Below are 16,323 nucleotides of genomic sequence, written 5' to 3'. Positions count from 1 at the left end.
AAAAAAAAAAAAAAAAAAAAAAGACACATCTGATAAAGGACTGTTAACCAAAACACACAAAGTACTCTTAAAACTCAGCACTAAGAAAACAACCTGAGTAAAAATGGACCAAAGACCTTCACAGATCCCTCGCCAAAGGAGACAGACAGATGGTCAATAATCACGTGAAAATGTGGTCCATGTCAAATGTTGTCAGGGAAATGAAAATTAAAACAACACTAAGAGACCACCACACACCTATTAAAATGACTAAAACCCAACACCGACAGCACCAAATGCTGGTGGGGACGTGGAGCAACAGGAACTCTCGGTCGTGGCTGGTGGGGATGCAGGATGGTGCAGCCACTTCGGAAGACAGTGTCTCACAAAACTAAACATATTCTTCCCCTATGATCCAGCAATCACACTCCCTGGTATTTACCCAAAGGTGATGAAAATTTATGTCCAAACAAAATCCTGAACATGGATGTTTATAGCAGCTTTATTCATAGTTGCCCAAACCTGGAAGCAACCAAGATGTCCTTCAGTAGGTGAATGGATAAATAAACTATGGTTCATCAGACGTGGGATATTTTTTCAGAGCTAAAAAGAAATGAGCTCTCAAGTCATGAAAAGACACGGTGGAAACTTAAATGCGTATTATTAAGTGAAGGAAGTCAATCTGAAAAGGCTACCTGCTGTATGACTCCATCTGACATTCTGGAAAAGGCAAAACTCTGCAGACAGTAAAAAGATGAGTGGTTGTCAGTGTTGGTAAGTAGGGAGGTACACATAGGTGGATCAAAGAGGATGTTTAGGGCAGTGAAACTGCTCTCTAAACCACAATGGTGGACACACGTCATTGCACATTTGTCCAAACCCACAGAATGTGCAACATCAAGAGTGAGTTGTAATGGAAACTGTGGACTTGGGTGATAAGAGGCGTCCAGGTAGGTTCAACCTGGGTAAAACACGTACCATCTGGGGGGATGTTAATGATGGGGAGGGCTACGGATGTGTAGGGCCTGCGTGTAGAGGGGAATCTCCGTGCCTTCCCCTCTCTTTTACTGTAATCCTACAACTGCTCTAAAAATAAAATCTTTGAAAAAAAGTTACCCAGGCTGTTTCATGTCTTTATATGTTGTGTTTAATACACAGCCTTTTCATCTCAAAGCAAATTACCAGGTGAATTATTGTCATGTGGTTACCTTTGGAAATGGGTATGTGCTAAACTATACACTATGGCATCACACACATACCCCAAGAGGAGCCATGAGAATCCTGCCTTCAGGCTCTGACTCTGGAAATTTTTGTGGTTCATACCTTTCTGATCTCTACCTAACTCTTGTAGGTACTAACACTGTGTACTCAAACGTTCTCAAAATACTTGACTTTAATAGGAAAATATTTACATACTTGTTTTCTTTATTTAATGAAAACAGAAATGGAACCGCTACCATTTTTACCTTAAATGATACGAATGAACTCTGGGAAATCTTTCCAAAAGTCTGGGAGCCGGAGCGTCAACATCACACTGTCTCCGGCAGGGAAACTTCCACACCTGAGAACTCGCCGTGCAGAACCAGGGACAGCAAGTGCGCGGGATGGAGGCTCCGCCTCTGGGCACCTGGATCGGGGCCTCATGCAGCCCACCTCCTCCTTTAAGCTGCAAAGGCTGGAAAGATTCTAATGTAGTCTGCCTTTGCTTCTCGTGGAATTTGCTCGTTGTTATTTGAGGGTTTCCATCACAAACCGGTTTGGGATTTGTTGGCTTCCTGTCCACACCTGCCCCCCAAAATCTCAAGGGTTGATTTTTCCTCTATACAGTTGACCTTTGAACAGCACGGGTTTGAATTGCGTGGGTCTACTCTTACGTGGATTTTTTTCAACGGTAAATGCATGTAGTAAACACCATGCGATCTGAGGTTGGTTGAATCGGCGGATGCAGAACCGTGGATACAGAGGAACTGCATATAAGGAGGGTGGATTATAAGTTATACTGAATTTTCCACTGTGCGGAGGGTCAGAGCCCCTAAATCCTGCATTGCTCAAGGGTCAACTGTATTCTCTTTAGAGGATCTGATGATATTTCCGAATCACATAGCTCAGCCACAGAGCTTTAATGCTTATTATTAAATATTTGTATTAATAGATATATTAGATATTTATTTAAATACTTAATATTCACCTTACAGACTATCCAACCAGTAACCAAGGAGCATCTTCCTCATGTTCGGCGTGATGCTGGATTCCACGGGAGCCACATTAAGAAGCTCCCAGGACAGCGGAGAATAAACAAATTGGTTTGTAGCGTTTACTGATAGAGAGAAATTCTCCATAAGTCACCTTTCAGTCTCACAACACCTCTCAAGTAGCCATTTACTTTGTACTTGTTTATAGGTGATATTTAGTAAGGAAATTTCAAAATTATATGAAGACATCAGGAAGCACACAAATAAATCAGGTCAACTCAATCTAATTTTTGGAGTGAATATTTATAAATACTACTGCCTTCATCCTTTCACTTCTTCCTGGGCATTACTAGTATTGATTACCCTGGAAAACAGAAATTATGCAGGTTCAGGAGAGGCGGATGGCTTCTGCAACTTGTGACCATGCAGAATCCAGCGCGGTGACGGGGAGGCTCGTCCGGTCTCGCAGCATTAAGGACCATCTACGTACTGATGCCTCCGAGCTCCATCCTGCCAGACGGGTGTCGTCCCTGCGCTAGAAACAAGGGTACCCGACCTTACTTGAAAATCTCCTTGGGGCATCCCTAGATGTCTCCGGCTCAGGAACCCCCAGCACTCACTACTGTGGGCCCCGTGGGGCTCCGTCTGGGGCGGCAGCGGCATCCCCACCCGGCTGGAACCACAGCCACAGGCACCGAGTGGTCTGCACCTGTGTGCCCGTCTCAGCGCGCTTCTTAAATTCTGCCACGTTCTGGGGCTTCAGAGGCTGCGGCGTGCTATACTGATGGGACGTACGATTTTATATTTACGCCTAAAAATCACATTGTGAAACTACAGGCTTTCTTCAGGGGAAGGAATTTTCATATTTCAGTGATCTGAGACTCTGATCTGCTAGCAGGCGATTTTGAACGGATGTGAAGAATTTACGTTAGCATCTGGCTACCCTAACTCCAGCGTGATCCGAAAATGAACGCGGGGCTCACTCACCCTCACAGGTCTGCATCCTGGACGTCACTTCCAGACTCCCCTGGGGTCTGGCTTCTCCTTTACAAGTAACAGCAGGGGCCAAACACATAAAAAAGGCCTCACTCTTTTTTTGATGTCGACGCAACCGTAATTATCGAAAGATGCCGCTGCTGCTGACCCTGAGGAGCGACGGGGGGATGGGAAGTGTCTCTGCACAAACTGTCAGCGATGCGAGTCGCTGACAGGTGCACCTGCCGGGAAACGCCGTTACCGGCCGGAGGAGATGCCGGTTATAGGAGCAGACGAGAGGGCAGGTATTTCTTTCTTTCTTTCTTTTTTAATTGTGCAGTTCAATGTTTTTGAGTATGTTCACAGTTGTGCAACTATCACAATTTTAGAATATCTTCATCATCCCCCAAAGAAATCTCGTACCCTTTAGCTGTCACCCTCTGTCCTCCTCCTCCCTCTCAGCCATAGGCCGCCACTAACCTACTTCCTGTTTCTACAGATTTGCCTGTTCTAGATACTTCGTATAAATGAAATCATACAATATGTGGTCTTTTGTGACTGGCTTCTTTCACAGGTGTTTCTTTACTACACGGTAACGCGGCCCCTTCTCCATATCGGAGCTGCAACTCTGTCCCAGAGGAATTAGATATCAGGTAAGGGAGGAGACCCTGGGCAGAGAGACAGACAGAGTGATAGACAGACAGACAGACAGACAGACAGACAAGCACTTCCTGCAAAGCACCTGCTTTCTGCAAACACCTCCTGAACGGGCCCCGCAGAAGAGACGACATGCTGCCGGATCGCACATAACCCAGAACCGGCAATCTCCGGATTTCCAGAACGTCCGTGATACGGGGCTGATGGCCACATGTAATTCTCAGCTCCCAGGGGAGGCTCGCGTCCAGCTGCAGGGAAGTGGAGTGGCTTTGCTAGGGTTACGGGCAAAGTACGCGAAAGCTCCCAGGGCACAGGCGCTAACCGGCAACCCAAGGGGCGGCTGCCAGCCCAGCACCGGCTTCACCCAAACTTAATTCACTGGTAAGAAGTGGGCCAGTTCTCCTCGGTCCACGGAGGAAACCAGGGCTCCTCGCGCTGCCCTTTCCACCTCTGAGGGTCACCGGAGCACCTCCACCAGCTGCATCCAGAATCAGGAGGGGCAGGCGTCTGTGACAAGACGCGGTGCGCCCCGCGTGTGACTAAAATACCTGGAACGCAGAAGACGCGGGCGCCAAGCCGAAGGAAAGGGAGGAGCAGACTGTGAAAGCCGCTCCCTGGTGCCGGGGAAGGCGGCTGCGGAGGGACCCCGGCCCCGAGGGGGGCGCATGGGGAGGACTCAGCCCTCGGCCAGGCCGGAGCAGGGAGCGGAGCAGATTTCAAACGTCTAAGAACGATATTTACGGCAGAAGAAGGCCTGCTCCAGGCAAGGCCGAGCAGCTGAGGTCGGCAGTCGATTCGCACGACGTGCTGCTGGTGACGCGGACCTCGATGCGAGGAGACTGGCCCGGGGTTTTCAACAAGCCGAGCCTGGCGTTAATAAAGGTGGCATTGTCATGTGGCGGCTGTGGAGATCCCCTGAGCCCCCAGATTAGGATTTCTGTCCATGAAATTGAAACTGCCGAGGGAAGTGGATGAAATCCTCTTTCACTACAACAGGTACAGAAATCTGATTAAATATGGAAAGCATTTCTCATAATTTAGAATGTTGTACTATGAAGAGAAAACTTATACCTTGAGAATCTTAATTAACAAGAAAAGAAAAATTAGGAGAACTCTGAGGCGTGTGACCTGGGACATCAGTCACTTCTCCCCCACTTCTGCAGGGGGGAGCCCTCCTTCCAGGTACATCGGGGGCAGGTAGGGTGACCCTTTCCTCCTCTCCCAACTGTCACAGGCCAGCGGGGGGCCCCTCCACTTGGAGCCTCAGGGTACTGATTCTCGATGCCCCTCCCTGATCCACCACTCACGCCCCAGCCGCCTTCCATGTCACTGCTGTAGACAGAATTGAGGCCATGGGGGGGGGGCGCGTTATCTGTGGTTATTCTTATGTTCACTTGGTTGGACAAAACCACAGAAAGTTACATTTAGCAACAAATGCTAAATAACATTATTGCATTTGAGAAGAACTCAGTTCTTATGCAAATCTGTAGCTAACCCTCCAGCATCAGTAAATTCACAGCCTTGGTTTATGGAAAGCTCGAGTCCCTGGTGGAATACTGGCCTGGGTCCTGGGTGGGAAGACTGGTGAGGTCTGGTGGCGACCGTGCTTTACTTCCCGGTGCCGTGTCACCGATAATCCTTCAGTTTCAGCAAACAGACCACAGTTCTGTACGGGGTCAGCCCTCAGAAACCTGGACCGGGGGTACGTAGGAATTCTCCTGCCCTGTGCGCAAGTTCTCTGTCAATCTTTTCTTAAACCACTTTACTGAGGTGTGACTGACGTGCAGAAAGCTATACACATTTAATGTATACAACTTGATGAATCTGAAGATGAGAAAACACCCAAGAAAGCATCACCCCCGTGTTTGCCATAAACGCATCCATCCCTCCGAAGTCAGAGAGGACAAGTGCTGGGAGGGTGTGTGAGCAAAGGCAACCCTCGTGCGCTGCTGGTGAGAAGGGAAAATGGTGCAGCCACTGTGGAGATGGTGTGGAGGGTCCTCAGAGAGATTAAACACAGAACTGCCATACGGCCCGGCAGTCCCTCTTCTGGGTGTTTATCCAAAGGAAATGAAATCTGAGCCTCCAGATCCCCTGCACCCGCATGTCTGTCACAGTGCCATTCACAGCAGACAGGACACGGCGCAGTCAGTGCCCACTGACGGAGGGGTGGGTAAAGAAAACGTGCCGTGTGCAGACAACGGCAGAGCATTCAGCCTGCCGTTAAATAAAAGGAGCTCCTTTTATTTATTTTTAATGGCGGAAAAGTAACAACACTGTAGGTAAGCGGCATCTAGCTTCTTAGATGCCTGAAGCTACCAGGTTTTGCTGCTTGTTTGCAGCTCTGATGTTTGGACTCACAGAAAGTGAAATTGCTTTAATTGACAAACTTGGAGGCAGGGCACACACATTATATTTGGTCAGTTTGGGGAAAATGGCGCCGGTAGGAATTAGAAAATGAACTGTAAACTGTAGCGCGTTCACCGTTAAATTCCTGTTATGGGCCCCACTAAATCAGGCTGTTTGTTTATTTTTATAAAACTTGGAAGATATGAGGGAAAAATAGCTTTTTAAGTTTCATTATTTGACCATTAAATTAGAAATGTCTTAACAGAAGGGTTTTCTTCTATTTTGTTTGTTTTTTGGATTCTTCAGCTATATACTTGATGCTCTAAGACATCTAAGCCTTTACATCCCCACGTCCCAGTCAGCTGATATTTTAAGCAGGAAAACACTCTTAATGTCTGAATGGCTGTTCGATGGAAGGAAAACCATGGACTGGTTGATTTACGGATTTAGAGTAAGAAAAGCCAGCGGGCCCACACAGGAGCCCTTCCCATCCACGTACGCAGGGGCGGACGAGGCCGGCCGGCTGGTCGTGCACCCTCTCTGGCCTCTTCCAAGCGCTAGATCAGATCGTTGCTTCTCTTACAAGAATGGCCTCGTCGGCATCCCTCCCAGACCCCCGGAGGCCTGCTTACCGGAGGAGAGGTGAAGACGTAGAAGGACGAGCCCTTCAGGGCCAGGAACTTGGATCTGAAGGTTTGAGAGGGGCCGGCCCCTCCCAGTCTCTCGCGGACCCACCCCACGTGGATGACCTGTGGAGCAAAACCTTCAGAATTAACAACCAGGCCTTAGGAGAAGCACAGGGCCACCGGGGCGTAGAGAACAAGCAACACACCACGGGCCGCAGACAGGGACGGGGGAGCCCTCGGCCACGTCCAACCTCCGATCAAGCGGACGCCACAAAAACGTGTAACATCTGGGTCAAATGTCCAGACTTCTGCACTGGGCCGGCTCGAAATATGAGCTTCTGAGTTCTCTTAGTTTGGGCCAGTGCTGGACGTCTCAGCTGCCTCACAGCCGTGCCTCCCATAGGTAGATTTTTCCAACCACAGGATTTAATTACATCCTATCAGGGGTTAGTATTTGTAATCTGTCTATGAGGTTGCAAAAGCAGCTATTATATTTTCCATTTCTGTAGTAAACATATCGTTAATACGCGTGGGAGAAATGATTGTTTCTTTATAGTTCAACTTCCTAACAACAGTGAAAATAATACAACAATATGAGATTCCCACAACTGGCACTGACTATCTAGTGACACAAAATGCAAACTATAACAAATCAGAATGTGGTTAAAAAGTTAACGGGAAGAGTAATACAATTTAAAAATTGAGTGCATATGAATTTAAACTAGTACGAAGGTAAAATCCCCGCGTCGTCTCAGCTAAAATTGTAATGTGACACGTACTTTGCACATTTAAACAAAATTAGTAGTAAACTATCATAGACAGGCCGAGGGCTTTAGGGCGTGAACAGTCCTCTGGGCTGTCTGAAGGTGGCTGCCCTCCAGGTCTGGGGACCGCAGCCCCCGGGAAGCGCCCTCACAGCAGCCGCGTGACGTGACTTGAGCCGCGGGGGCTCAAGGTAGGTCATTTCCTTTCCATTTTTACTTGCTAAACCACTGATAGCTTTCAATCACGCCTGGTGGAAGACTTCCCAGGTCAAGATGCCAGGTGAAATTTTTTTTTTTTTTTTTTTTTTTACAAAAGCCCTATTTTCACAGTGTTCCTGGTGATGGAAAAGAGAAAATTAAAGAGTATCATTCTACGGAGAGCGGTAGCCACAGCTAACCACTCAAGGTGTTGAACAGAAGTTGTCTAGTGCATCAGTGTCCTAGAAACACAGAGCTTCGTAAAGTAACCACTGGCTCAGGGACTCGTCTTTTCCCTCTCGGTTTAGCTATTGTCTTGTGAAGGCTTAGGGTCACATCAATGTGATACAGTTTTAACGTTCTGAAAGAGAGTTTTATTATCACTATACAAGACAACCTTATTTCATGTGTCCCTGGACTCATTTAATGTTTCCGGGTCCATTTTCTCATCATACAACGGGACTAGGATTCCCTCACGTGGTAATTTCGAGAATTTAACGCTGTACCACAGAAAACTCCCTCCCAAAGTACTAGCGGGCAGGAGGCAAGTAACGCACTGCTCGGATGGAATTAGAGCTCTGCGGAAACCACCCAAATAGGACTGAGTCCTTGAATGTCATGTGGATTTGAAACTGATTACACACATTACTTAAAAATGGCTGGTTGACTTTTCTGCTTTTTGTCTGGTAGGATCACACAGATACACTTGTTCATTATAACAGCAGCATTAATACTGCTGTAAATCATAAGACGTGCTCAATTTCCATGATTAAAACAAGCTTCATTTTAATCGGGTTATTTGTTTTCTTACTGCTGAGTCTTAAGAGTTCTCTGCGTATTTTAGGGAAGAAACACTTCATTTTCTCTAGCTAGTTCAGCAGCTCCCTGACGTTCTAAAATTAACACAAATTCAATGGGTGGTTGTGAATTCCACACTCACCACTGCACAAGCACAGTGATTTGTATAGTTTACATAAGACAGGATTCATTTTAAGCACGGTTACTAAAAACAATGAATTGCAACTGGATTGAGTTTTACACAGTGAAGAACAGGGATTTGTTCAGAGACGAGCCTCCGTTCCACGCAGACTGGGCGTGTGGCATTCAGAGGCCGTCCTGGTTACTTTAAGTTGGCACAAGACCACCTTGCTGAGCATCACCCAGAGGCAGTGGGTGTTTGGTAGCGTTTTACAAACCAGTCATCATTGTAGGTCTCAAACGGCATGCTTAGCAGCATGGGTATATTTTTATACATTTATCAGCGCTCATGAGACATCCTGTGGTTCCGGACAATATTCACCCCGTTATCCTATTTCTGAGAGGGCTGCCTTCTCAGTAGTGGGGTGGGGACCACAGGTGACACTCAGTGAAAGCAGCTCCAGGGGCAGGAGCTCTGGACGTCAGGCTACATCAAGCCCATCAAGGGCTCTGTGTTCCATGTCCTTATCTTCAGAAGGGGATGGATGCCACTGCACAAGCCTGTTTTGAGGGCAGATGCCGCCGTTTGCATGGCGATACTCAGCATCACATGATGTCAGATCCTCTCGGCATCTCTAAGCAGGATCAGGGCTGTCTTTTCTGGGGCTCTCACACTGCTTCCCTCTGGGTCTGCGTTAGACCACACGCTCTCTGAGGACGAGACCTGTGTCTTTACCTGTATCTATTCCACATCCGCAGGATTGGCAGGGAGGGCTCGTCCCCTAAAACTTCTTGAAAGAAACCATGCGTGGCTCTTCATCTATCACTACCGTGACTTTATGGGAAGTTAAATAATCACAGCAGGGAGGACCTGCTTATTGTATCCGTCAGGTCGGCGGACTGGCAGCCTTTTGTTTTACTGGTTACCTTCAAAGTATGGAACCAGCATTTCTAGAAAACATAGGAAGTTGTTTAAATTCCAAATTATTGCACATTTTTAAGTCAGCAGCAAGCTCAACAATCTGCTTTGATACTATATTTATTACCAGGAATCTTACCAAGGTACTTTTCAAACTACTAAGCCAGTAAGGGCTGGTAGGAATAAAAAATCATTGCCATCCGGATGAAAAACTAAGTAATGGAAAGAAAACAGCCCTCGGCGGGTCTCTAGCAATATGGCGTGAGGGTCCCTAAAACCTGTAAACACATTATTTTCTCTGCCAAGAACTCCCAAGAGACCAAGCTTCAGCTTTGGGTCTCAAAGGGGGCTGTAGGGAGGACAAACTGCTGGTTTTTCCTCTATTTTTTAATCGTATATTCAAATGCTGACAAGTCTCCCATGGTCCTCTCTCTCTTCATGAAATACTTAGTCATAGACTGCAATGTGGATTCCACAAGGGATGAATGATATACTGGAACCTGAATCATAGGAGCTTAATTTAAGACAGGGCTGTAATATGCACAGACAGGGGAATATAGATAGATGATAGATAGTTAGATGATAGATAGATAGATGATAGATAGATATAGATAGATAGATAGATGATAGGTAGATAGCTAGCTAGCTAGATGATAGACAGATGATAGATAGTTAGATGATAGATAGATGACAGATAGATATAGATAGATAGATGATAGGTAGATAGCTAGCTAGCTAGATGATAGATAGGTAGATAGCTAGCTAGCTAGATGATAGATAGGTAGAGAGGTAGATAGATATGATGGATGGATGGGTAGATTAGATTCACATTATAGACTGGTCAAGGGTGAGTAGAAAGCTGAAAGTGTAACTTCTGGGCTGAAATGGAGAAGCTGTGATTCGTTTTCTAGCACAGCAGCAGCAAGCGTTCTTTCGTGAGGACAATTTGTCAAGGGATAGATTTTCCATCTGATTCTCACTCAGCCTGAGCGCTGCCCTGTTTCTCTGGAGACACAGACACTGGTTGTGGAGCCCACCCCTCCTCGGTCCTGCCATCTTCCTCCTCCTCCAGGCCTGGGGCAGTGTCTTATTTATTTTGCTGCTTCTCCTTCCATCTGGTTAATACAGTCCTGGGCACAGCATCCAACAGGAGTTACATATTGAGAAGCAAACTAGGAACTCCTTTGCTGGCCAAGATGGAAACATACAGATTGTTAATAACCTGAAACGTCTATAAATTGGATGTGAAGTTAATGAAATTCCATATGTAATTTAATTCTGCCTATATTAATTAGCAAAGAAATAAGTTATCGCTTAGCTATTACTGGAAACATTGGCTGCTTTATGAATCTTTTTTAGGTATATGCAGTTCATAAATAATTTTAAGGGAAGCTAATTTTAAATTTTACATTATGAATTTTCTATGGCTTATTACATAATCCAAGAAATGTATATTATAATTTTATGAACACCTACCTGTCCATCAGATAATAACTGTACAACTACTCTGTTCCTTTTCACAGAAAAAGCTAGAATAACTTGAATTATTTCAGCCTCTTTTGGATTTGGTGATTAAGGTACCCATATCTCCTTTAATTCAGGTTTTCGGGAAAATATTTATTTTGGAAAATAGATTCTTGCTGTTTTCGCAGGGTGAACACATGTCCTGGTTTTCCTGGGATGATTCTAAAGTTACTCCTGTTGTCTTAGTGTTACTTTTAGGTCAGTCTCCATCCCAGAAAGAAGTGTCCCAGTTTGGATGACAAATTATACAGTCATTTTACTTACCAGATATGAGTCTAAAAATCTATACTTATGCCTTTTGTATTATCCTTCTAATTCTGTTTTCTTTGGTTTTTGTCAATTTCAGTGGTTGTCAATATCTTTACTTTTTTCTTATTTATTCAATATTATTTTTTGCTACATACCAAAATCAATAATTAATTGTTCAAAATGAGAAAAAAATCCTTCCTGTTTTTAAATAGGGCCCAACACCATAAATCTAAACTCCTATAGTGCATACAAAATGTTTAGTTTTTGGAGAAAATGTGAAAGCATCCTCTACTGAAAACTCGGCAAATTGGGGCAGGGGTTAGTTCTTTTACAACCTCACATAGTGAGGCCTGGCTCTGATGTTTCTTTCCAGATAAACAAATTCAACCCCTTAAGTAAATTCAAAATTATATAGAAATTTTAAAGTTAAAAAAAGACTTTAGATTACCCTTTGCAACTTTCTTCTCTTATAGATTAAGAAACTAGGGCTCAGGTGTTAATGTGTTCCAACTGCACCACCGGAGAAGGGATTAGGTGGGATTAGAATCCAGGTTTGACTCACCTAAGGCCACCGAGACTGACATCACACAAACGTGGCCTCATATATGACACAATTTCACTAAGATAAAACCAAAGCGAAATCACTCCACTGCCTCAGAGGCCTTTGAACCATAATTCATTTCATGTCCTTTGTGTTGGGAGTTTTGCTCCTCAGATAGTTTTAACTTTTCCTGAACGTTGCTTCTTGATTCTCTCTTGTGATTCAGTGATAAAGAGGAGTTAAATTTCAAAACAAAACAAAACATGCTTTGGTTTCCAGACTAGTGCTCTTTCCAGCCGGCCAGGCAGTCATGTACAGCCGCAAAAACGCAGAGTGGGCTCCAAATGCGTCAAGTTCAAGTCCTGTGAAAGCTGCTCAAGTCTCTGTGTAATAGGCCTTCACGTGTGCCTGCACATGACTGTTCCCAAGCCACTGACCATGCATGATCTGTTTGGGAAGTCGGGGACAGGACAACTCCCCTCTGGGACAGGACATGGAGAAGCTGAAGGAAGGGCTCCACCTGCAGGGCACTCTCTCCCACGGTGCTGAAACGGAGCAGGGCCGTGGGGCTCCTGGGTATGGAAGCCTTTCTGTGCTCCCTGTTTCCTGTTTGTGGGAAATAGGCTGCATTCAGCCTCCAGGACCCTCCCTGAGTCCCAAAGGGCAGGTTCAAACAGTTGCTAATCAGGGAAGGGAGGGGATGCAAGAGACAAGGGAGGGGCAGCCAGGAAACAATAGCGCAGCCTTGGGGCAGGGCCCTGGTTCTCCCTCAAGGGATACACAGAACAATGTCTTTGAGCTCTTCTGCAGAACTAAAACCCCCAACAAATGGAAGATGTTAGTATTGTTCATTCCAGAGAGAAGGTCACAGTTCCGGAACCTTGAGAACCACAGGAGCCCATCACAGACCACCTGACGACAGAGGATCTCTGGCTTGAAGGAATGCAAGCCCTGCAGGCACCCCGATCCTTACCAGCAGCCCTGCCGCTTGACTATAAGACTCCTCACTACCCCCTCCAGGCCAGGACACACAGTTTTGAGGGCATTAGCCCGCTGTGGCCCGCTTTGCCAGGCAAAGCAATAAAGCTCTTCTTTCCTACTTTACCCAAACTCTGTCTCTGAGATTCAATTCGGTGCCCGTGTACAGAGGCCGATTTTTGGCATCAGTCTTGGAAGAGTCTCTGATTCATGACAAAAAGGATCCCCCGGGACACTTTGCTAGTTTTGCTTGTGCCAACAGAAATCCAATTTCAAATGGCAAATTATTCTTGGAGACAAAAACACCAATTTGGTCTATTGTCCCACCAGCTTTGGTAAATAAATCCAGAGAAGACAGGCTTTAAGTGTGAACTACGGGGAGGTGTGTCCTCAGGGGAAAAGTCCAAGAGAAACTTCTGTCTTAGAAACACTAAGCACAGCAGAAAAGCTGTATTTTATGTGTAAGACTATGAAACGAGTCCTACATTAATTTGAAGACATTTATGGGACCATTACTCATTAAATAGCTAAACACCCTCATTTAGCTATGTAAACAAAAACAGCTGTTCATAAATTTAGAAAAACATTACAACAAATAAAAGTTAGAAGAACCTTTCTTGGTGTTTCTTATCTAATTTAAAAATGTTGACTAGAGGGGTTTAACTTAAAACATGATCCTAATTTCCTATCTTTTTCAGGAAACATTTGATTGGCAGGTACTTACTCTCTTGAATGCGCCAATTTTATCACTCAGCACTACGCAAAGAGCATCTGTCTCTAAGTGCTATTTAAAGCAAACTGAACACATTCCTTTAGTTTGCTTAACTTGAGCCTACCACGTATATTGCCCCTGACCCATGAAAGACACAACCAGAAAGCTAAGAAGCTATACATTTTTAAAAGTTCACACTTACAGCTTGAACTATGACTTTCTCAAAAAGGAAATAGAAAAATAATGTAGTGACTTCAAAGTGTAGTTACCTGATACACAGCTAAGTACTTACAGACCTAGTAAATGAGCAGTCCTTGAATTAGAAAACCGGGCGTATTACAGGCTGGCCTTTGCTCTCGGAGGGAATGAGCCAGGGGCTCCCGAAGACGCAGGGCTACCACCACCGGAACACGTGGCCTCAAGGTGAGTAAAGGCCAGCACGGGGCGCAGGGGTGGGGGGCTTCCTTCCCACCTGCAACAGCAGCTGCCCAAAGCCTCCCAGAGTGAAACTTCCTGAACGAGGATGTGATCTAAGAAAATCACAGGATGCTGAAGACTCCAGATTACACAGGTGTGTCTCAGCCGTCCAACCCCTCTAAGCTTAAACAATCATATCCAGGTTATCATTTAATCACGATTCCTTAGAAAATATAACTGCCGATAGAGCACTGATAACACGGCGCACTCAGGTCAGACGATCCCTCCTACACTATTTCCAGGACAAACGAGTAGCTTTCTGGAGTTAACGCTGAGGGTAAGGATCGTGACTTCGGTCCGATGTGTGCTAATGCTTTCCTGTCAAAATTTCCAAACCACGTTTCAAAAACAGAAAGAGGCTCCCTTCGGGGACATTGTATAACCAACACAAACCCCACAAATCCTACCTGGTCACAAGGAGAACAGCATTTATTTGCCATTTTCATCTGTAGAGAGAGGGAAGCAAGGAGTCAGTATGACAAGTGTATTGATGTCATAATTTTTCAACCTAACTGGCAACTGAATTTAATTAGCTGCATGAAGTGTCCCTGCATGAAACGTTTCCTTTATGAGGTATTTCTTATCTGAAAACCAAACCAGAGCACGTACGGATGTCTGGCAATGACTCTCATAACAGAAAACCCAAGAGTAGCTACCGACGCTACTGTCTCAAGCATCAGCTCTTTACTAAGTGAAGCTCTGGGGCAGCGGACGCTTAAATCTCCACGTCGGAAAGAATTGGGGCAAATGATTTCTGTGCGACATGGTTTAGGTGATTATAGTTTTCACAGTTCACATTTGCTCCTCCTTCCTTGACTCTCCCAGCAATCCTGCAAAATTTAACCAGTGAGGAAATGAAGGTCCAGAGTAAGAACAAGGTCAAGACTACTCAGTTGGGAAGTGGCTTTGAATCCACACTTCCGGCCCCAAAGCGTCTGCGCTTCTTTCCCTCTACTCCGCCCAGTAGCTACAATGTGTGAGATTCAACTAGAACCATGCATTTCGGCCAGTATCAAGCTACCACCACCTGGTTTTTTCTTTTCCTTTTATCCATCCAGATACCTTTGGAATTCAAAATGTCACGTCGGAAAACTGAGGTCTTAGAGAGGGTCTAGTACCTCCTATGTAGCTGAGAGCCTCTGAGGTCTTTGGAATAGAAATCTCACATTGCTGCTTCCCTGATATTTCAAAGTGCTCAGGCGACCTCTGCTTAGTAGTTTCCAGGAACGAGGCAGGTGTGAGAGGAAGACAGGGCTGCTGCGGGGCCTGAGCCCGGCCGGCTATGCCGTGTGCATCCAGACCCCCGGGCTCCTCCTGCCACCAGCTTCCCTGGGCCAGAGCAGACCCTGGGGTGCAAATATGGACAACGGGGCAAGTCACCCGCAGGGGCTGAGAACAAGGAAACGGGTCCGCGGCCTCCTCGGGCCAAGGGCTGGTCCTTGCCTGAGCCTCCCGCGGCTGTGGCCATCAACTTACTGCCGGGATACAGCGGTTGCTTTAGGGAACTGACTACTTTAATATTCATGTTTTACTCTCACCCCATCTGGTTTTATTGTTTCATTTTGAAGTTTCATATTGACCTTGATCATCAAACAGATCACTCAAAGAGACAGAGCGCTTTTTCTTTCCTGGGTGCCTGCGGTGAGCCATTGAGAAGGGATATTTGCGGTGGAGGTGCCTCTTTATAAGTTTCCTTAATGTTTTGGAGAATTACATCTTTAACCCAATTGGGTTCCCCAAATAAAAATGTCACATTACATCAATGCATTTGGATAGAGTATATATAAAATTACATGCACACAAATACTTCTGTGTAGGTGCGTGGAAAGGGAGAGAGGGAGAGAGAGAACCAGAGGTGAAGAGTCCACAGGTTTGATTCAGTCTACACTCTCATACCAGGAAACTTTTAGAAGACTTAATCTTTAACTTTTTTAGTCAAACGTTAGTTACGTTGAAAAAAAGTACATGTTCTTCTGTTTAATGTTATTACCAACTGTTTTAGGATTCATCATAAATAACAAAAAATCATAATTATTTTCGTGGATTAAAAAGCAAAAACAGGGACAGTGGAAAGTCTCCGTGCTCACATTTTGCAGCGTCAGGTCGCTGATGTTGGCAGACACAGCCCTCAGCCAGTCGGCGCTCTCCTGGGCGGTGTAAAACCAAAGGATTCCCGAGCTCGCCCCATCCAGGGCCTGCACCTCAAGTGCACTGCACCTGCAGGAGGAGGACAGGAGATGCTGGAGGAGGCCCCTGGGATCCGAT

General features: G+C 45.6%; 1 protein-coding gene across 18 annotated transcripts in view; it reads right to left on the bottom strand.

Moving 5' to 3' along the window:
• Positions 1-16,323, bottom strand: part of SNTG2 (syntrophin gamma 2) — a 198,653-nt gene that overhangs the window by 30,847 nt on the left and 151,483 nt on the right. For 17 of the 18 annotated variants that reach the window (XR_003682319.2, XR_003682321.2, XR_003682322.2 and 14 more), the window contains 3 exons: positions 16,146-16,275; positions 14,466-14,504; positions 6,785-6,901 (listed from right to left, as the gene is read on the bottom strand). Coding sequence is in view for 14 of the 18 variants with exons in the window: in XM_028496836.2 (XP_028352637.1) it covers positions 6,785-6,901; positions 14,466-14,504; positions 16,146-16,275 (286 nt within the window). In the remaining 4 variants the exon portion in view is untranslated. The remainder of the gene's footprint in view (positions 1-6,784; positions 6,902-14,465; positions 14,505-16,145; positions 16,276-16,323) is intronic. The other variant, XM_028496841.2, reaches the window with a different exon arrangement.

The sequence above is a fragment of the Physeter macrocephalus genome, chromosome 12 (assembly GCF_002837175.3).
Source record: "Physeter macrocephalus isolate SW-GA chromosome 12, ASM283717v5, whole genome shotgun sequence".
Lineage (NCBI taxonomy): Eukaryota > Metazoa > Chordata > Mammalia > Artiodactyla > Physeteridae > Physeter > Physeter macrocephalus.
Note: the sequence above shows the minus strand (reverse complement) of the source record. Positions and strands in the feature narration are given on the sequence as shown.